The sequence below is a fragment of the Lingula anatina genome, chromosome 1, assembly GCF_051362555.1.
Source record: "Lingula anatina isolate TDL-2025a chromosome 1, LinAna3.0, whole genome shotgun sequence".
Classification (NCBI taxonomy): domain Eukaryota; kingdom Metazoa; phylum Brachiopoda; class Lingulata; order Lingulida; family Lingulidae; genus Lingula; species Lingula anatina.
The window spans coordinates 17,821,490-17,842,993 of record NC_141767.1 but is presented as its reverse complement, the minus strand read 5'-3'; the positions used below and the strand labels follow the sequence as shown (position 1 = coordinate 17,842,993).

Here is a 21,504-nt window from a genome sequence, read left to right as displayed (position 1 = left end):
TCCTACTCTTAATTGTCTTCCCTCCTTATGAGTAACCTACAGCTAGCAATGATTTATGGGGCTCTCCAAAGTCTGTGCAACACACCTAGACACTCTCAATGGAAAATGTGTTAAGGGAACTTGGTTAAAATTGACAGGATCTCACACAAATTTGGAGACAGAAAGATTAACCTTTTGGTATCCACAATGGCAAAGTTTGAACGTAAGAATTTATGACTGCGTGTATACAATGAAGAAATGGTAAGAGTTTCCCCCTATTATTAAATTCACTCAATCTAGATTGAGTGTGATAAAAATACCAGGAACAAAAATATCTACAGTTTTATTTGGAATATAAAGAAGAACAGTCAACTAACCAATACTTACTCCAGTGCTATGCTGCTAAGACAATTAAGTCTACAATCACTTCCTTTAAATCATAGGAAAGGGAACCTCAAAAATAATATACATATCTTACAGTTCTACAGTGCTGCTGCCTGGTGAGTTCAATCCACAAAAACTGTTTGGTTAACTAAAATTATGTTTTTTGACTTGGTTTAATTTCAAGGGATCTTTTTCTTAAACAAAGGGGTCCTCATTTTAAAAAAAAAGATGGATAACTTTAACCATCTGACTGACATTATGACATTTGAGAATGGTAAAAAATGAAGCTTATGAAGGACATGATGAGTACACAGGTGAGTCACAAATGTCAGGTGAACTAAACCTTTCGCTGACCTGTTCAGTCCGGTTCTACAAAAAAGTTTTCTCTACCTAGTTCACAATTATGAGATGTTCCTAATTCTCTTTGATCTGCAAACTTGGTCAACATACACCAGAGGAAAAACTATTTCACCTTTTTTATCTGGAATTAATGAAGTGAAAAGAGAACTTTTTACATATTTATTACTTGCTGTACACCTACATACAGAACACTTTTGCACAGTAACACATATTTCACTCTTTTCAGTGAGCAAGGCCAATTCATTTCACTTTCTTCTGTTGTCTAGCTCTATAGATATCATGAACTGGTGGTACCAGATTACTGTCCTCGTCATCGCTGTCATCCCCTCCTGCTGCCTTGCGTTTCCTACCAGACGCCATTTCAGCTGACAGAGCGGTGCCTGAGTCCATGTCTCCATTTACCATGGGTGACTGGGGCGGGGCATCAGGGAGCTTTAAGTCCTTCATGTGTTCTATGAATTTGTCCATGAGAACAAAAGGACCCTGGAAATGGGAACGAATACTGACATGTTAATGGAACAAGCTTTTCAAGAAAGTATTCTGTGTAATTTTTTGTTACCCCTACCTTCTGATCTGTTGTGTATTGGTAAAATATTCACAGGTAAATGCTTTAAAGAATATGTCCGCAGTGTTTGCTTTCACTTTACCATGACAATAGTAAAAACTCATCAGATTTTAACGTTTTCATTGATGGGCATGTGAAGACAAAATAGATGTGTATGTCTGTGGCCATCCCTGATTCCATATTTGTGCTTGGAGCAGTAAACTCAAACTACACACTGCTGAATATCATAGACCAATAAAGGTGATTAAATAGTGGTTTGAAAATGAATAAGCTGGGACACATCAGATCAGAAGCTCAGGGTATAATTTGTCCAAAGCCATTTTTTCACATGATCATTATTTTTTCAAATGTCAAGAATACCTTGATCCTTCTTTAATTCTTTATACACTGATACTAAATACTAATGTCCATAATAGATTAAAACAATGAGGAAACATTTTATTATATCGAACCAGCGTGACATTATTTACCGTGAAACAATCTGGTGGTGGGATCATTGTGAGTAACTGTGCGGCAGCTGGGGGTGGGGGGAAAACCCCTCCCTCTACAGGGTGTGCACCGGTAGCTGAAATAACAGTGTATAAATCATTATTACATTGTCAGTTAAATACCACACCAGGAATAGGATTTGGTGGCTTACTCCAACTATTCCATTCAAGTTCAGGCCCTAGTGCTTTTAAAAAGGTTTATAATCTAACCTAATTTTAAACCTTACAAGCATCTCACATATTAAACCATATTGTTCAAAATATGCTTCTGGGATTTGAAATACTTACGAACTATGGCTTTGGGTTTAAATGGTATCATTTGAGATGTGTCTGGTTTTGGATATTCTGGTCTTTTTACTGCCTCTTCTTCCTCAGTTGCTAGTAATGTTTGAGGTTCATTTCCCAGCTGCAGTGGCACATGGAGGACACTCTGTTTTACTAGACTCTGTAATCAACAAACATATTATGTGGACTTATATTTTGATCAATGAAAACACTCAAGATAAGTGGACTCTGATGTTATGCCATGCCACAACAAAATACTATTAAATTCTATCAAAGGGACAGACTGATCATTGTATGTAATCTCCTTTTCATACCTTATTACTTAAATAAACGAAATTAATTGTACATCTACATAATTCCAGTACAACATATAATATATAACTCATCTTCATTTTTTATAGATTTTAAAATTATATCAATAAAAGCATGATTATGTAACGTTATATATTAATGAAAAATAACAGCAGGAAAATCATACCAAAAATGCTACTGTTTAAATGTTTTCTACCTGATATCCCAAAGCTCTCAACTCATTTTGAGAACAGGGGAAAAGGTCCATGTATTTGTATCTGTCTATTAGTTGAGCTGTCTCTTTGCCTTCAAATTCTTTAAGCTGAATAAGAAACGGAATTTTTATTTAGTGGTGCATTCAAGACATTTGAAACTGGTTGCAAAATCTGGGTAACTAAAATATTATATGTAGAAAAGCTTGACAGCACTGAAAAATATTTCACCACCTAACCAAATGGTAAAATTTCAAGTCTGTTCACTTCAACAACTAATCATCTAAACCAGACTATTTTATTAATTTATTCATCATCATTTTAGAAACTTGTAGTTAAAGAGAGAAAGCTTTTCAAAATGAAGAGAGTTAAAACTAACCTTCTCTAATACTACTGCTCTCCTTTTCTCAACCTTGAGAACACTTGCCAAGTCTCCAACATTTGACTCAAATTCTAGAAACTTCCACCAAACTTCCCTGTATGGAGAGCAACATGGTGCAGATTACAATACTGCATTCAGTTATCTTGTAATATCAGTATATAAATGTGTTTGTTGCAACAATTTAGTCAAGTTGCATTAATTGTACCTGTATTGGTTGTGGCTGTGTGAGGTTTGGATGTGATCTGAATAAACTCTAGCAAACAACTTACTTTAAAGAATTAACTTCAGTTATATTAGATTTAAATCAAGTGAAAGGCTTTACCTTGGTGTTTCATACATTGATGTGAGATTAGAGTGTAAGGTTTCCACGGTGTCATACTCACATAGAGTTCTCGGGGGACAGAGGACCAGACAAAACCTTCTCTATCAGCACCCTTGTGTTGTTATCCTCTGAAATGAAAATATGAAACCAGTGGACATGCTCTGAGTGCTAAACCATAACACCTTTAAGATATTAGTACGATTTGTTTTACTGATCAAATAAAAATAATCAAAATTTATGTAGCTTTTAATACTGAAGTAGTATTAACTGACAAGATTATGTGTTCAAAGCAATGCCAAAAAGCAATAATCTTAGCAAAGACCTCTCATATGACATGTAATTACATAAATAACAGGTAAATTATTTCAAAATAACTAAATTAAAATGCTTTATGATTTGATATCAATATGCTTACCATTTAAATGTGACATATAGTCTATGTATGCTAAACAGTATTCGGGTATATGACCATACTTTTTTAAGCCTAACTCGAATATTTTGTATGTAACATTTTTGTCCTGGAACAAAAATAAAAGCAACATTACAATATAAAATGACAGTCCTAGTTAATTTTGTTTTTTTTTTATTGAGCTCATTAAATTTTAAATGGTTTCAAAATCACTTCATGCATTTAAAAGAAAAGATTGAATTCTATGATCAGTATTTAAGCATCTTGAAAGGAAATAAATAAAATATACCATCAAAACAATCATCTTTTTTACACCTTACACTGATAATAAAAGAACGGATTTCTTTCTTCTTTTTGTGCTCAAAAACTCTTTTAGTACAAACTTTATCCTTTTACAGCAATATTCAACCAGAAAAAAAATTCTGATTTTTGTAAGAACAATTCTCTCATTTGAAATTTCACATCTGGCACTAGGGCTCATTTTATGGTTGTACCTTACTGCAGTAATATTCCATTAAAGCAGCTGCAACATACACGTGATATGTTGTTCTAGAATCTTCTCGTGCCATCTTAAATACTGTGCGTGCTGTCTTGATACCCTCAGCCCTTCGTGCAAACCTCATGTACTGGACATAAACCTGTAGAATGGCATAAGTCGGGTTTCTGTGATCATTCAATTAAAAATGGCATAAATGTATTTAAAGGGATAAATTTTAAGTTTGCCACTTATCTTCTGAACAAAAAAAGTGCAAATTGACTTGCGAAGTTAAAGTATTTGTTAAATATATTGATAAATTTGTAAACACCATCTTGTTAATTTGACTTTTTGAAAGGTTTTTCTATTACAACTCTCAAACCTACCAAAGTTGGGTCTATATCTGGAATCACTATGAGTTTCTTGTAAATGCTATGAACCTTTTCATGTCGCATCCTTCCCTGAATTTCAAAATAATCAATTTATAAATCGCACAATCACAACAATACCAACCAATTACCAAAAACAGATAAATAAGAACTCAGACTAAGGGACTGTTCACATGGAAAGTCTATTTTCTAAAAATCTATTTCCTATTGAGAACAATCTGATCACTTTACCTCTTCAAAATCTGCATAGGAAAAGTGGAGAAGCATATTGGACTTCAGAAGTGATGTGATTGCCCTCTCATACACCGATGCTGCCTCATCAGCAAACAGCTTCCCAGCATTCTGATCCTGAAATGACCCAGCGCTCTAATCATTTCCTTGAAAATTTTTTTGACATAATGGAGGTTATTTTACAAGAAAAGGCACTAGAATAATTGTGTTATTTCGCTTTCGTTCAATATTCATTCACTTTCACAACTGCATGTGAGGAGAATCAGTTACATGACACATGATTGCCTTGTCCCCTTTCCTTATCTATATTCTTTATCAATATTTCACACCTTAGCAAAAAGTGTCCTGTAATACGAACACCCCGAGTTTCAGAGATTCACCCTAGTTACTGAAAATGGAAGATGAGCATGGTGATAACAGAGTTGAGTTACCAAAAACTCAGGGCATCTCTAAGTGAACAGGCATATTTTCTGGCACATGTGTGCATATATGTAAGCACATGCATGTCTGAGGGCAAGGCTGCCCTACCTACTTACCCCTTTCTCTGTCAATATTTTGCTGGTTTCAGACAGGTAGGAAGCAGCTTCATACCAAACATCAGGGTGATAGCCCAGGCACAGTAAACACTGCTCATAGGCAAACATCACTAAAAAAAAAGGTAAACAGGTTAGGCCCCTTCCAATAATTCTAGTTCTATGGGCAAGAAACTCTGATCTAAACTGTCTTCAGTATATTCAATTTGGTTCACTTGAGTTACCAAACACTTTGATCTAAACTGACTTCAGTTTACTCAATTTACTTTACTCTTTGTTTCTTCATTTCAAAGAAAATAGTTTGATGCCATGCTCAAATGATTTTAATATATATGATACCATATTAAACCTCAGATGAGGTGGTCTACCTCTTTTAGCAATCAGAGCCTGGTCTTCAGTCCTTAGTGGATTGCTCATTTCCCAGTGTATGTACTTTTTCCAGTGTTCAACCTAAAACACAGGACCACAACAAAACTATCTTTTCTGTGTGCTCCATTGTAATCCTACAGTGGAGTATGTATTACTTAACTCCCAACATTAATGTTCATAAATTCATGAAAATACACATACACTTACATGTAAGTCACAAAAACTAGTCCCCTGGAGTGGCTAAAATAATGCAGTACTTCCCTTTTATCAAGAACATTCACTGACATTGGAAGAATTTAAGCATTAGTTATCTTTTTCCAAAACAAAAAATGCTCTGGCACACATTTGGTGTCCACACACTTTAGTTGCATTTGAATGCAGTGACATCAATGATTATTTTTCAAAGAGCCCCTTTGAGGGAAGAATAACCTGTTTAGCTTCATCTGGGGTATTCTGAGGTGGCACTGATACAGCATTCCTATTCAATCCTTTTGTCACCAGCTCATACTCTTTTGCAACCCTGCGAGCATTCATATAATCTCTCCCTCTGTCTTCTGTCATCTTCTTGGCTATTAGAGGATTGATACTCTGGAACCATAATAAAGTTTAATTTATTTTTTTCTTTACTTTTAACTTCTACAATACATGCCACACATATAAAAGCATATAATAGCTTGCCTACATGTTTATCAACATATCCACTATACCATAACCAATTTTCTCTGTTCCTTTCTCGTTTTCATTTTCATCCAAAGATCTCAACTTGGGGGTCTGGTACTCACATTTTCATAAGCACAATAATCTTTCCACAGTTGTTCTATATTGACCATGGGGTTAACACACCCTCTTTGGTAAACTTTCCTGACTGCAGCTATCCTTTGGTTTTCTGCATATGATCCTACTGCTTCCCTGATTTGAACACATAATTCTGATTAGTTTTTACTGTAAGTCTGTTAAAAATACTTCAGATGGGGATAGAGAAGGAAAGGGCTAAATATGTATAATTTTATGGAAAGGATAGTATAACTTATAAATGATAAAATAACAATGCACTGTAAACTATTCTTTGTGGACGTCTTTCTTTTTCAGAAAAAAATTCTAGATCTTATATTTACCATTTAAATATAGCCAGAGGTGGCATTCAACATTCAACTGAATATAGGATTTAATTCAAAGTCCTATTACTGGATAAAAATTTCAAATGTATAAAAAAATATTTCACTGCAATCTAATATTAATTAAAAGTAACCTTAAAATACTTACACAGATTTGAGGAAACTGATGTAGTCTGCCCAGACCTGGTACGACATTATGTCCATGCCAATCTTATCCAGAGCAAAGTCGTATGCCTGTGCCATCTTTTCTCTGAATTCAAAGCACTTTTATTAGCATTGAGCCATATTTAGAATTGTTTTCATCTAAGACAAACACATATATATAATCTGAGCTTCAAGTCCAATGTGTACCAGCTTCTCTTCAAATTTTCAAATCTCAAAAATGTGCATAAGCATATGCTAATGTGGGAATTTGAAAATGGGAAAAGGTCACTCACACCCTCTTTTAAAGTCAGGATAAAAAACAAGAAGGTCATGTTCTGTGTGAAGCTTCAATTGATTAAGAGGGGCTATTTTTGCTGTAAAACAATTAAACTTTAAACTTTACTGCTTTTTCAAAATTACATTCCTTATGAATCACTCAAGTTTTGGGGGTGATGTCCTCATAGACACAGGGTTAGGTTTCTACTTTTATGAATACATAAAAGTTGTGATTTTTCCTTAAAATCAGGTATACATACCTGTAGGAGGGAAGACTTCCTTTCGCTTCTTTTATATAATTAAGATACGTTTTCCATAAGTCAATGTTTAAAATCTTGATAAGACATCTTTGGAATAACTGAAAGGAAAAGAAAAACACTCCATTCAATTAATTGAATATACTTTTGACTGGCACTATTTTTATATGAAAATAATTCACCAACTAAATAAAAATAACATATTTATAAAGTGTTTCATATAACAATTCTGGTGTTATGCTCCCATGTATGTTTTATATGCGTAAGAAAAAAATTAAGTGATCATCTTACCTTTTCTACTTTTTCATAGTTTCTAAATTTCATCTGAAATTAAAAAAAAAAAGATAACATAAGCCTATACATACACTAATTTACATGAAATAAGGAGCCTGTACCAAAAACTGTTTCCCCCTCCATGTTCTAAGAATCTAATTGCTCAAAGCAGAAATGGTGTCCAGAAACAGAACTAATTTACACAATTTTACTGGCACTTGGTATGAGGGCATGTCTTAACGTCACAAACTGATTTAGCTAATTAACACCTTTCACAACTTCATCATCCAACAAATTCAATTCAGAAATGAATACCACAATCACACACATAGAAATGAAATAGAATTATATTAACATCCAAGTCTAAAATGTTGACAAAAACATTCATCTACGCTGGTAAACAAACTTGTTCAAATATCTTTACATTACTCTCTGTCCCTACCTTTTGGTACCCTACTCCCCCCCCCCCCCCCTCAAGGTTCAGGGTGCAGGGGAAACTTGCTTCTCTACAGTAAGCATGCACCTGCTATTGCCAGTACACCGAATTTACAGATAAAATGAGTTTCCAGTGTCCTCTAAAACTCAGGGTGATCTTCCTTTAATTAACCAATTTTCATTATATTCAAGGTGTGGCATTAGGAAACTGGGCTTGTCATAGAAACCAGTACAAGCAAAGTTTATCTGGATTCTCGTACTTTGTGTCAAGAGTGACAATAGAGCTATTTCAGAAGATCATCTCAGGAACCCTGATCTTGTCACACCTCCTCATTATCAAAGAGAAAATTATGTGGAGGAAGAAAAAAAGACAGAAGGGCCAAGAAAGTTACAACTTATAAACCCTCAAATTGAGTTGTAGGGTGAATTTAGAACAAGTTGACATGCAGAATAACAAACCCGCAAATCAAATATGGCAGACTCACTTAAAAGCTTGCTGCATAATTCCTTTAGAGACACTGAATAGAATCCCCATGGGTTGCCCATATTTGATCTGCATTATACTTTCATTTTTACCATTACCATTGAAATTGCACAGTCTCTTGTTACATTAAAAGAAGGACTCAAAAATGAGACATCTGGAACACAAAAACAGGTTTATAGACTAATATTTTGGTTTCAGATATAGGGTTCCTTTGTGATCAGGAGAATTATCACAAGAAAATCAGTATTATGCTATTTAAAGGCCTAATTACACTCATTGTTGAGGAAGATGAAGGAATAATCTAGGCTTCCTTCCACTGGACGCTCAATAAGTGTTTTTCCTGCTTATACTTGCTGTACTTGAACAAATAACTCTGTTTATAGATTTGTAACATCTTTTTTTTTTGTTTGTTTGTTTGTTTTAAAGAGCCCTTTTTCCCTCCAGGTAAGTTAAAGCAGCATCAGTTTTAGACACTGAAAACTCACCTCTCTACTACTATTATGGCTTATGGAAACAACAGATGCTGACAGTAGAGAGCGAGTTTCCAGTTTCTTTCTGAAACCCAAGGTTGATTAAAGGGATAACAACTGTTATTTTTGGACAAAAATGGACTTTCCTGGGGTAAACAATGATTTTCTCATACTTACCAATGGTTAATGAATGTTTAATGAATCCATTCCAGCATTCAATGTTAGTACTTTTATTTCCTAATTTTTTTAAATTTAAATTTAAATTAAATTTAAATTAAAGCAACAAGGGCAAACAATTGGTGTCAAAATAAGGCAAGTTTTATGATCCATTCAACCACTTTAAGTTGGGTTCACTAGTTTCAGCGATTTCCCAGTTCACAGTTTCCATGGTAAATCATGACCCTGGGGAACAATTTCAATATGAACATCACTTCTATAATCAGCTTGTAAGTTATCCTATGGGGATGAATATCCACTTAGCTGTTGTTTGAATTTTGGACAAATTGTGAAATAACCTTATAATGAAGCTGTATGTACGTTACTGATAATCTCAAAGTAGTAGCAACACTTGAAATCATAATGTTATGTTATGTTATGTTGTATTATATTATATTATATTATATTATATTATATTATATTATATTATATTATATTATATTTAAGTGCAAAAGTACCCACTGATCTTTAATGAGCAGTTCTGATATTTTGTTCAATTTTGCACAGAATTGCAATGGAATGTGTTGTTTATTTCATTTCTGCCATTTTCCCACTTTTTAAAACACGACAAGTGGAATATAGCTAAAAAATTTGAAAAGACCATTGTAAGCAATATGCAGTATTTGTTATGTAAAGGAAATTAAAAAAAAATCAGGTAAAGGGTTATAATCTAAATATGTGTAAAATTAACCATGTACAAAAATATATAAATAAATAAATAAATTTCTCAAAGGATGAATTAAGAAACAGCAGACAAAAACAAGAGCACTGCAAAGTGTGGGAATATGAGTCTTAATTTTTTGCAATGAGAAGAAACCTTGTATATTCTACAATATTATTGCCAATCTCCGCACAGGAAGCACTACAGTAACCATCATAAATATTGTGTAAACTTAACTGAAGCCTTGGTTATGGGGGGATTTTAACAATTAATAATTTGAATTTCCTGTATTTTTCTTATTCAAGTTCAATAGTAACTAAGTATGTATCATTCCAAGTTTTGGAGATATACAAGCTGGGAAATTGAAAAAATGCAGTTTGGAAAGTAGGTCAAATCATTGTGATGTTTTTGCTATACAAGTGCGGGTTACATGAAATCAATTTGAAAGACTTCAGTGGAAGACTTAAAACCACAAAATGTCATAAACAGTACTACGTTTTAAAATTTTGAAATAAATTAAGTTGAAAGAAGGATGGGGGAATCCATGACCTGGGAAATAACTTCACCGAAACTATTTATTCTTACCACTTTTAACATTTTTACATACATTTTACAAAGATGATATACGTCAGAGAAAGTTAATTCTAAGTCAAGACCTAGATTGCATACAGTTGTAAGTTTATTGGTTGTTGTTGTTTTTTTTCCTCTTATTAACCTGCTTTATCAATCTATCAAGGGGCTTTTGAAGTGCCTACAGACTGCACTAGGGTTGAAAATTGAACAAATCATGTCCTATGTTGCCTGAAAGTTGGGTTTTTGTATTTCAATAAAACATTTTGAGTACAACATTTCAGCCCAGAAAAACAGAAACCTGTGTGTTTCTGTTCAGAGCCCTCAAAACCTCCCTTTTTACTTGGACCAAAATTTAACAGTAGGAAAGCATAAAATACCTATAAAATTATTAAATTACCAATTTAAAATCTTGTCACTTACAGTGGTTAGCCCGTTAGTTGACCTCTTTCCATGGAGTTATAAATCAGTCAGTGCTTTTCCACAAAAATTATTTCAGCTTTGATCTTAAAAACTGAACCATACATGGAATTTATACTAATGTTTTTAACAGCTAAAATTCAAATATGTTCAAAAGACTTTGCAATGTAAAATTCAAGTTAAAGAATATTGTTAGGGATTCAGATTTTTTTACGTATCCTTTCAGTATCTTACAGGGAAAATCGGCAACTTATTTTTGATTCAAAATATCATATGGTAGATGACATAATATGGTATAAAAATATGACATGTCCATTGACAACATCAACCCTGGCCTTCCTCATAAATTAATTAGAATTCAGTTATGGTATGCTCACTCCTCAATTTAAGGATTGGCAATGAATTTCATTTTTACTTCTTTTTTATTTATTTTTTGAGTGGGGCATCAGAATATTCATTTTTAATTTCAGTATTATCACAAACATCTTATTAAATATACCTATTAATATATCTTATTAAATTGATCATTTTCCACCAATTACTTGCCCCTATGCCATTAAGTCAAGTAGTATTATTAATTGCTTAGTTACATTGTTTTGTCCTGCATCCCTTCACATTTGTACGAGTGACACAATAATTTCTGTGAGGGAAAAATATACCTCATTTCTTGAGACATAACTTTGAAAAACAGAGCCACCTGACCAATTGTAAGATTATCGAAAGCTTGTTTACAAATTGCAGTATAAAGAAATTATTAATGTTAAGGTCTTTTTCACTTTTTTTTTTTTTTCTTTGTCTTTATTTACTTTTGATTGTGAAGGCACTACAAGAAGCACAGGAACTGGAAAAGGATGCTAAAATCTGCTTAAATGTGCTCTTTTAAAACACCCTTCACTGGCAGAAATAATAACTAATTCTGACATCTGATTAAGGAATGTTAATCTCCAGAGAATTGCCTCAAGACTTGTCCCAGAGGTGTAAAAAAAAAAACCATGCACCTCTTGTCCATGAGACATTAAAAATGATGCCTGCTGACTGAAAAGTGCTATCAAGGTCTTTCAGTGTCTGTTGACTCATCATCTCAAAAGTGATTTTTTTTTTTTTTTTTATTTTTTATGTACATATAATTGAGATTCAATTGCCACATACAACATGCGGGTGGTTTGTTTGGATAAATTAATAAATACTGCTCCTGAAGGCCCTGCAGCATGACTGGTATTTAAATCATCCAACAGTGTTTTCATCAAGCAGGCAAATAAAAATTAATAAAATAACAATAAATTGCAGAAAAGAGGCTGGTTTTAAAAATCCAATTAGTCGCTTCAGACTCAGTTCAGGCATCTTGCCGCAAAGTCTCTCAAGAGAGTTACAAGATTATTCTACGATTGGGACATGGAGATTTTTTTTACACATGGACCATTTACATGTTAAAAAAAAATGTTTCTGTCTAGGTCACTTACTGATGAGAGTAAATGTACCATATTATCGTATATAGATTATACATCCAACTGTATTGGTATATACTATGCCCAGTGCCACAAAATGCATTTAAGCATGGGAGATTGGGCAAGACATCTGAATACCAGTCTTACATTTCACCACGACGTAGTATTTGCTATATTTTTAATAAAAAAAAAACTTCTACTGACTTATGTTTTTTCATTGCACACTGTTCATCTCTTTCTCTCTCTTATATTTTACAACATCTATATGCAATGGGACATAGAATTAAACCAATGTCAGTTTTATATTGCATCATAATATTCATTATATTCATTAATATATATTCATTATATTCATTAATATTATATTCATAATATTCATTAAGAAACTTTTACATACCCATGCTTAAAGATGACCTGAGAGTGTAAGAAGGAATAAACTTATGATTAATCACTTGAATAAAGAAAATCCACAAAAAAACTTTAAAGTTGTGAGTTTTACAACTGTTTTAAGATTTTTTGAAGTGCAAACATAACACTGCATTATCAAGAAATATCAAGATCCCATTACATCTGTTAAAGACAAACTGTAAGATAAACGACAAAAAGCACCCTTTCTTTTTAAATTAATTGGCATAATACAGCTTGGTATTAGTAAAAACTTCTATTCATCAATCCATTTAATTAACAAATTCAAGAAGTGTTTTAGGGAGTAATAAATTTTTCCTCCATTAATGAATATTCCTTATTGAGAAATGGCAGAATAGCAAGCTTTTGTATGTAAAGCAATGGGACTCGCGACTTCCTGCAAAAGCAAGAGAGATTGCGCAGGATTTCGAAGGTCAGAAATGATTGCAGATTAGTAAGTGCTTGGCAGCAACAAATTTGAAGCTGACAGAATTTATCCACGGATATTTTTCCCATTCTGGTTTTAACTGAATGTCAGTCAAATTACAGTCAATAACACAACAATAGATATTCACCACATCTTGGGTGTCACTTTTTATAAATTACTGCTTTCAAGGGATAAGGAAATTCCTGGCACAGTTTCCACCTTACTGCTAAAAAGTTAACCCCACCTCGTGGATTCTCGCGTTTTATTTTCTCGTATGACCTTACAGTGCTGAATACTTCATTAAGGCTTTCTCTGGCATACATATCCCATTTGCTGCACTGATAGGTTCAGGTTTCTTGCATCAATATCACATTATTGATGTGTAAAATATTTACAACTTTAATTTTTCTTCAGTATAAAATACCAAATACAACAAGGGAACTTTATCCAAGACAGCATTAAAGTCATTTGTTTATATATATATATATAAACTTACATTTGTTAGTTATGGTGCTACAAATAGAACGCAAGTTATTAGCAAGATAATTATGTCATGAAACGATGTAGAATTGGTGATTGCAAGTGTATCAGTAACATTCAATAAAATAGTGTCAAAGAGCACAAAGTAATGTAGAAGGATAAACTGTGTGATATTTTAAGAGCAAATGAAGACATACAACAACTCAAAATATTTAAGTGGTTTTTAAAACAAACAACAGTGATTAAACCCCCCTGATTTATAACTTGCTTTGGTTTGTTTAAGGCAGGGACGTATGTTAGAGATTTTATCTTATAATAAAGGTCTTTGCATTTTTATTCCTGTTGCATTCATTTAATGGAACTTTGAAACATCTAATCATGCTTGAAACACAGCTCCAAAATCATCGTGTGACGTAATATTTGGATTTTGGGACAAAAACATAATTTTCAGTTGCCCAATTTTCTCAGGCACCTGGACAGCTATAAACATGCTTTTAATGGTATTACAACACTTTAACAAAGTACTACAAAAGGGATTCTGGAATTTTTCTTTAAAGACTTATTGTTGATTTTATTTATAAAAATGTGAAATTACATCAAACTATTAAGGAATTTTCACTTTCAAACTCGATAAAATGGAAATTACAAGATCAATCAAAAATTTATAAAAACTACTTGTAGTGCATTCTTTTCTTAATAAGCATTGTAAATTTGGTATCGCTCAGGTGGACAGGTAGACGTTTATAGCTCAAACCGATAATCTTGTCAATCTTAAAAGGGAAGAAAACGAGCAAAAACCTTTTCAGAGGTTAATTGTCCACAATTGCAAAATAAATAGGTGACAGCTTTACCTGTTATCGTAATTACAATCGCGAAGATGGGTCCTCTATTGCCCATTGAAATTAGCTTGTTTGCGTGCTTTTGGATGTCAGAAAATCTTATTTTTGTATCAATCTCACTTCCTGTTAGTAACTTCAAGGGGCTACTGCTAGCACAGTCAGAATAATTGACAGGCAATCAAGTGACCCCTAACCTAGGTTCTAGATTCCGGTATTGCCAGCTCGATCTTGATTTCATATATAACCCATAGTAGCAATACCAGCCACTCCACCACAAGGTATATTTAGCAAGCTAGCTTTTACGTTGCTCTGACACTCAGGGTAGTAATCCCTAACGACTCAACCAATCAGTGGCCAAGCCAATGGATGTTGGGGCAAATGTTAGGGATGCGCTCAAAGATGTGCACACAATAGCATCATTGCAGGTGGTCTTGTCTACATTACGTTCTTGAGGAAATGCAGTTTTTACTTTTATTCCTTTTACCCATATCGACAGCATGTTATCCTTACTGACATCAAACTTATGAGTTGTAATCACATGTGCTGTCATTTATATGACACACTTGAATGGACTGGACGTCAGTTGGAACTGGGAGATATTATCAGATAGTTACCTTTTAATGATGCCTAACCTGATAATTGCACATAAGTCAAAATTAGTATGGCAAGTTAGCAAGACTAGAGCTTGATGTCAATATTCCTAATACTTAAATCGACTGCGTGCCAGGTGGAATGATTATATATATTATCATAGTTGATTTTCCGATGATTATTGCTAGAGACATGACTAGAGGCTAAGGTCACCATCATAGACCCAAGTAATCGTAAGTTGTTATGTTAAAGATTTGATTAACATTTGCGCCTCAATGCTAGGCCAGATAGCCCAAGTTGCATAGATCTATAAAATCTGACGACTGCATAGCTGTAGTCAAAGATTGATCAATAGTATGACAGTTGCTGTCACAAGTAGCAAGCAGTGGAATGTTTTTTTGTTTTTTTTTTGTATCTCAAAATGTTACCAAGAAAAAATCGAAAGAGCATGTATAACAACAAGCAATTCAACGGAAAACGCGTATTTTGAGCAAATCCAATGTGTCGGAAAAGATTCTCCTTAGCGCTGATCACAAACAAGAGCGGCTATCAAAACAGCTTAAGGGGAACAATAGGCAAGGCTATTTATCGCTGTTTATGACAAAGGAAGTATGACACATTCCAGTTATAATGTTTCGCCAATCGCACTAATGCTGCGAAGGTCCACCCACCGAGTTTACCCTTGGCAATAAAGGCGGGGCATAAACCAAGCCACCGGTGCCGATGAGTGCAGGATCAAAAAAAAAACTCATCAAAAAAAGCATCTCAGAAAAAGCATACTTTTTGCTCAAAATGTAAAAATGTTATTCCGTAAAATGTTAGATAGATATTTAATATATATATATATATAGTATGATTACATAAATGATTGAATATCGTTTTGATTTGTTTTTGACAAGTTTTGACATTTCACAACAGCACAGTTAAAATCACAGGAAAAAACTCATTAAGCCATGGCTCCATACCTCAATAATTATATCTTTATATCTTCAAGTGTTCATTGTTTTGTCATTTAAAAATGTTACAGATCAGTAGACACAAAAATGAATAGCATACTCAAAAGGCTGCGTTGCAGTAGTAAACATTATACACAAATAAAACAGCTTATTTGACATATTTACATACATCTTTTTAAAATATAGGGACACAGTGTAAGATTTTAAACACACGTTATCCTTTTTTTTAAACTTATCCATAAAAAATGGAGCTGGCACGCTTACTTAAGCTGCAAAGGGATAATTAACAATAGTCAATGACCCCCTAGTTACTCAAAAGGGTGCCAGACAATGAAGCTGATTACACTGAAGGAACTAAAGCAAAAAGCCCTGCATAGATAGAATGATCCAGCTGGTACGATGGCTATATGGGAAAGCAGTGTAAATGTTAGATAATCAAATTTATCATCTTCTCACTAACCTCACCACCTCTCAATAATCTTGACACAATTTTGAATTAAGCACAACCCAGAAGGGGGAGTTGGGTAGCACTTCAATAACCCACACCAAGTAGGAGTTAAGGGCATTTTAATTTTCCTACATTGTCATAGAGCTGCTGCCACAGTCAGGAAAGGGAGATCAAAGATTGGTTACTCAGAGAAAAATACCGTTTTACAGCAGAATTTTTATAAAGCTTTATTGCAAGGAAAACTTGCACTGTGTATCTTCAATTTAGGGCATGTCATACCATGAAAATTCACGCAACAAATTTTTAAAACCTCACAACTGGCAAAAACATTAGTTTTGTTTTGGTGCTTTTAAGAAAAGACGGCATTCATAGTTGGTTAATAATAATAGCATTCCAAAATGCAACAGTACTAGAATGCAATTCATGGTTAATGTAAAAATTACGGCAAATGATTGTCATTTTTCAAATTTTTGAACTGATATGGCACTTTGTGTACAAGATGCATATGTCTATTAAGGTACCACTGGTAAATAGGAATTAGAAACTATCTCCAGGGCAAGTCTGAAGCCCATCAGCAATCTGACATTTTTAAAAATTATCTCTAAATCATGTGTACAACTTATTATAGATAAATTTTTTTTACCAGCTATTAATTAGTGCTTATAATGCACATAATATTCCAAAAATACTGAAAAACATTATTTCAACAAAGTTACTTACATTCAAACTGTGTCATCCCATAAAACATCAGTATTACTTTAAAAAAAATTAATATGACACACTGAAAATTTTTAAAGAAAATTTAAGCAATCCAGAGCTTCTTAAATATGAAAACAATTTCACAATGAATCACTTCTTTTAAAAAAAGGTGGCTTTTGTCTGCAATTAATTTATTAGCTTTTGAAATGGTGACAGTTTAGTTGTCCCATAATACATAATTCAAAATTGTTATCGAGTGCCATCATACTTTGTTTTGAAATATCCTTTAGGTTGGACTTAGCAATTCTAGACAAGAAATCTCCAGGGAGGTCAGTTATGGGCCTTCATTCTCACTAAAATGCTTCAAAGAGGTGATAAATAGATACCACTGTGGATAACCAATACACAATGTTCTCTGAACGTGGAGCCAACAGTCTTCTTGCAATTTTAAATCTGGTGCATTTGTAATTTCATCAACTTACGGCTGAAGGGTACCGATTTTTACCAACTGTTACTGATGGCAAATAATGAAGATACCTTGATCAAAATCACATGCATTTTCCAGAGGCTTGCCACAAAATGTCCATAAATCATTCAAAACTGTTGAAAACTAAACCATCTATATTCACAATTTTTCTGAGAACACTTTTTGAAATGGTCTGCACAAAAACTGAACCCACATTTTAATTGTCACCATGTTATCAATTTGCTAAGAGACATGCAGATTAAAATGATCATCTATTTAAAGAGACCCAGTTCACTCACAAAAATTAGCCAGCTTTGAAGATTTTTTTTTTTTGAAGATTAAAGATACATATGAAGACATTTTTTTTTTTTTGCAACATAGGCCGACCAAATGCCACCCTAGTGTCAACTTGTATAACTTACAAAAAAAAATAATAAAAAAAATAAATAAATAAAATTTAAAAAAAAAATACTACAGGACAATGTTTTACCCTTAAAAATGATATTTGAATATTATTTGCTGCTAACTTTGTGCTGAAAATAATGGGGACAGATAACTAGGTCACATAAAAAGGTCGATTTATGAGCAAAAATTTCAAAAAGGTGCAGTTTTAAAGCGCTTTTTCTAGCTTTTAATTTTGTTCATCCCTTGGTATGTCCACTTTATCCGAGTTGTGTAAAAACTAGTAGAAGTGGTTTACATACATTACTGGGACACTTTTATACGCAACTTTTTAAGTTACTATGCAATATGAGAAATCCCATCTTTGGGAAAAATCCGGTTTATAAACCATAGGTATAGAACATAACGAGAAATGAACAACTCTTTAAAATGACGAATCAAGAGATTACGTTATTATCCTTTATGCTCATTTTATGATACCGTATCAATAAAAATTTAACAATTTATGCAATTACATTTGAAAATCCCGGTTATAAGGATTTGAATCTCAAATCCAACGACAAAATTACGTTCAAAATCCATTTTAATTGCATATTTTCTCCATGGTCAGCTATGATTTTTAATGCATTTTATGCCTCATTCAGCATTTACAATTTGTTATATTTCATGTCTCATATATTTCATATGTCTATTTTATAATATATCATATATCTGGTATATTTTATTGAAATGTAAATACTTGCTCTATATCTTAATCCATATCATATGTTTTGAAGGATACAAATGTTTCTTTAATCGAAAAAGAACAAGCAAAAATTAATATTACCATAAGAGGACTGAAATTTTCATAACTTGATTATAAATTGAAAATAACTTAATCTTTTTCAGAGGCACTCCCTTTCACTTTATATTTCCTGTATTCAGTAAATACAAACCCATATAATTAACAGTTAAGAAGACTGAGCTAAGCGACTCTCTCCAATAAAAAGGCAAGACACCAAGCAACTTTGTATCTTTATGTAATAAATCAAGAACAATTTACATCTAAAAAAAGATCTAATCTATATTCTTAACCAATCTTAAGGAATAGATACACTAAGGAAATTTGCAAACAAAAGCTTTAAAGTTTGAAGTATTCAGCAGGTTGAATGTCCAATTCAAGTGAAAAATTGTTCACCGTGTACTTAAAACTATTATGCCAAAACTCGTATCAATTTGCAGTGTCAAAATATCAACAAAACTTCCGACAGTAGTACCTAATATACTTTCTATACTTTTAAGCTTTTTTTGCAGTTGACATTACTGTTGACAAAAAGTAGCACCTCTTGTTCTATGTAGAGCTTCCAATAACGGCCTGCATTAGGAAACTGAGCGACAAGTCTTTCAAACAGCTGCCGAGCATCTTCTATCTTTTTGTGCTAAAAAGTCAGACAGAAAATTTAATAGGATTGTAGTAACTTCTTTTTTACTGTGTTTTCAAACAAGCCGAGAATATTTAAATATATAAAAGTAGCAATCTTGGGAGAAATTAAACAATCAAAAGCATTGCATTCAAGATTTTGGCAAGATTAGTGCAACTATTGAATTAAATGAACTTTTGAATTTGGGATGTTGCTTTTCATTATTATCAATCCATCATTTCAGTCAAATAAACTCAAAAACAATTTTTTTTTTCTTTTGCACAAAGTTAAGCACAGCACAATCTTGACATTTTTTACGTATAATACACAATGTTAAAAGAAATAACACTTTCAAACTTGAGTGGAACAAAGACATTTGCCCAATTTTGTTTTTACGGATTCTGACTGAACATGGCTTTATTACTTTTACATCTAACATTACAGAAATGCTTCAAGCCAAAAATAATTTTAGGGCAAAAATTTTTAAGGCTAATGTATCAATTTATCTTTCCCAAGTAAATACCTGAGCATCTCTTATAAGAACACTCCACGCTTCCATATCAAACTGATCTTCCTCTATCCGCATTTCAGCTTTTTTAATCTTATCTGGAATATATCCAGATTCCTGAAAAGTATAGCACACAAAAGATAACATTTTCCAACACAAACATCAGCAATACTGTATCTTGCGTAACTTTATATTACACCTTACCCTATGATAATTCTTACCCTTTCACCAGAAAATTTCTCAATTTCTAGGTATACAAAACAGAATCTAGTATGTTCACGGGGCCGTAGCGATAGTCCGAAGGTTCAATAGTCCGAAGGTTCATTGGTCCGAATGTTCACTATAGAACCTTCGGACCAATGAACCCTTGATTAAAAAATCGATGAAAATGTTACCACTTTTCGGACCAATGAACCTTCGGACCAATGAACCTTCGGACTATCGAGACGCCCTCATGTTCACAATATGGAGACCTCTGAAACAATATTACCATCCTAAACTGGAGTGCTGAAGGTTTAAACAAAAATTAATTTCACATGACAGCATATCTAGCATTAGACAAAAGTAACATAAATACTAAGTAAAAATAAAAGGATGAATTCTAAATGGCCTAGGATATTTTCAAATAATTAAAAAATAACACACAAAAAAATACAATCTGAGGATTCTGTAAATGTCTTTATCCATTACTTATGGTTACAGAAAATTGAAACTGAAAACTAAAACAGAAGGCCTGCTATTCTTGTATCCTTCACAGGGTATAGATGTCTGTACTGAAATGGTTTGTAACACGTTTTTAAAGGTCGTTTTACTTCCTTTCAGTCTTCGCCTTTTTTACTGCTCAAATTTATGTCCACAGTTTATTGTATATGGATATTGCATACATAAATTAAAGTTAATAAAACTGAACGTTAAAGACCGCCGTATTATATCTTCACAAAGGTAGTAGAAATCCAGAAGGCACACACAGTATGAGCAAATGTAACAGCAACACTTATTTGCAGATCACGCAACTATGCAACACTAACCTCTTAGATTAGAAGTATATTTCGATCGATTACATTGAATAATAACAACAAATTACATCAAATTGGGTAATATACAAACAAGTCAAACAGAAAATTTCCAGTGAACTCACAAAAAAAACTAGCAAAATTCATTACTTACCCTTGCAGACCGCTGGCTCATTTTCTTATAAGATTATTTCTCTCAACGCTACAGAAAATAAGAAATAGAAGCAAACAACAAACACAATTTTATTGTAAAAAGACCAATATTGCAAAATAACACCCTCAAAAAATCAACTGCATGAATGTTCCTCTGCTCACAACAAACATGTCCACCGCCTGTATGCTATAAAAAGTACCCGGATGACACGTTTCTCGCAAGAACCTTCACCTTGTTCGGCGAAGACATATACTCTCAAATACAAGAAAAATATTT

The 21,504-nt window shown here is 33.1% G+C and overlaps 1 protein-coding gene across 1 annotated transcript; it reads right to left on the bottom strand.

The window, feature by feature from the left end:
- Window positions 1-307: 307 nt before the first annotated feature.
- Window positions 308-21,435, bottom strand: LOC106178168 (cleavage stimulation factor subunit 3). Its single transcript, XM_013561231.3, has 20 exons — window positions 21,229-21,435; window positions 20,077-20,178; window positions 19,476-19,571; window positions 7,758-7,790; window positions 7,470-7,567; window positions 6,938-7,039; window positions 6,457-6,583; window positions 6,104-6,262; window positions 5,674-5,755; window positions 5,309-5,418; window positions 4,773-4,889; window positions 4,539-4,613; window positions 4,172-4,315; window positions 3,684-3,786; window positions 3,330-3,396; window positions 2,944-3,040; window positions 2,570-2,674; window positions 2,065-2,221; window positions 1,759-1,853; window positions 308-1,206 (listed from the first exon to the last, which is right to left on the bottom strand). The coding sequence occupies exons 1-20, from the start codon at window positions 21,247-21,249 to the stop codon at window positions 964-966; spliced, it is 2,133 nt and encodes a 710-aa protein (XP_013416685.1). The 5' UTR covers window positions 21,250-21,435; the 3' UTR covers window positions 308-963.
- Between the last annotated feature and the right edge of the window lie 69 nt (window positions 21,436-21,504).

What these genes read in the sequence shown, in the direction of transcription:
- LOC106178168 (XM_013561231.3), bottom strand. Translation starts at nt 21,249, where the DNA reads ATGAGCCAGCGGTCTGCAAGG. An exon ending in TGAGCCAGCGGTCTGCAAGG is followed by an intron (nt 20,179 to 21,228) that starts GTAAGTAATGAA and finishes TATACTTTTCAG; the next exon opens with GAATCTGGATATATTCCAGA. An exon ending in CACCACCAGATTGTTTCACG is followed by an intron (nt 1,207 to 1,758) that starts GTAAATAATGTC and finishes TCCCATTTCCAG; the next exon opens with GGTCCTTTTGTTCTCATGGA.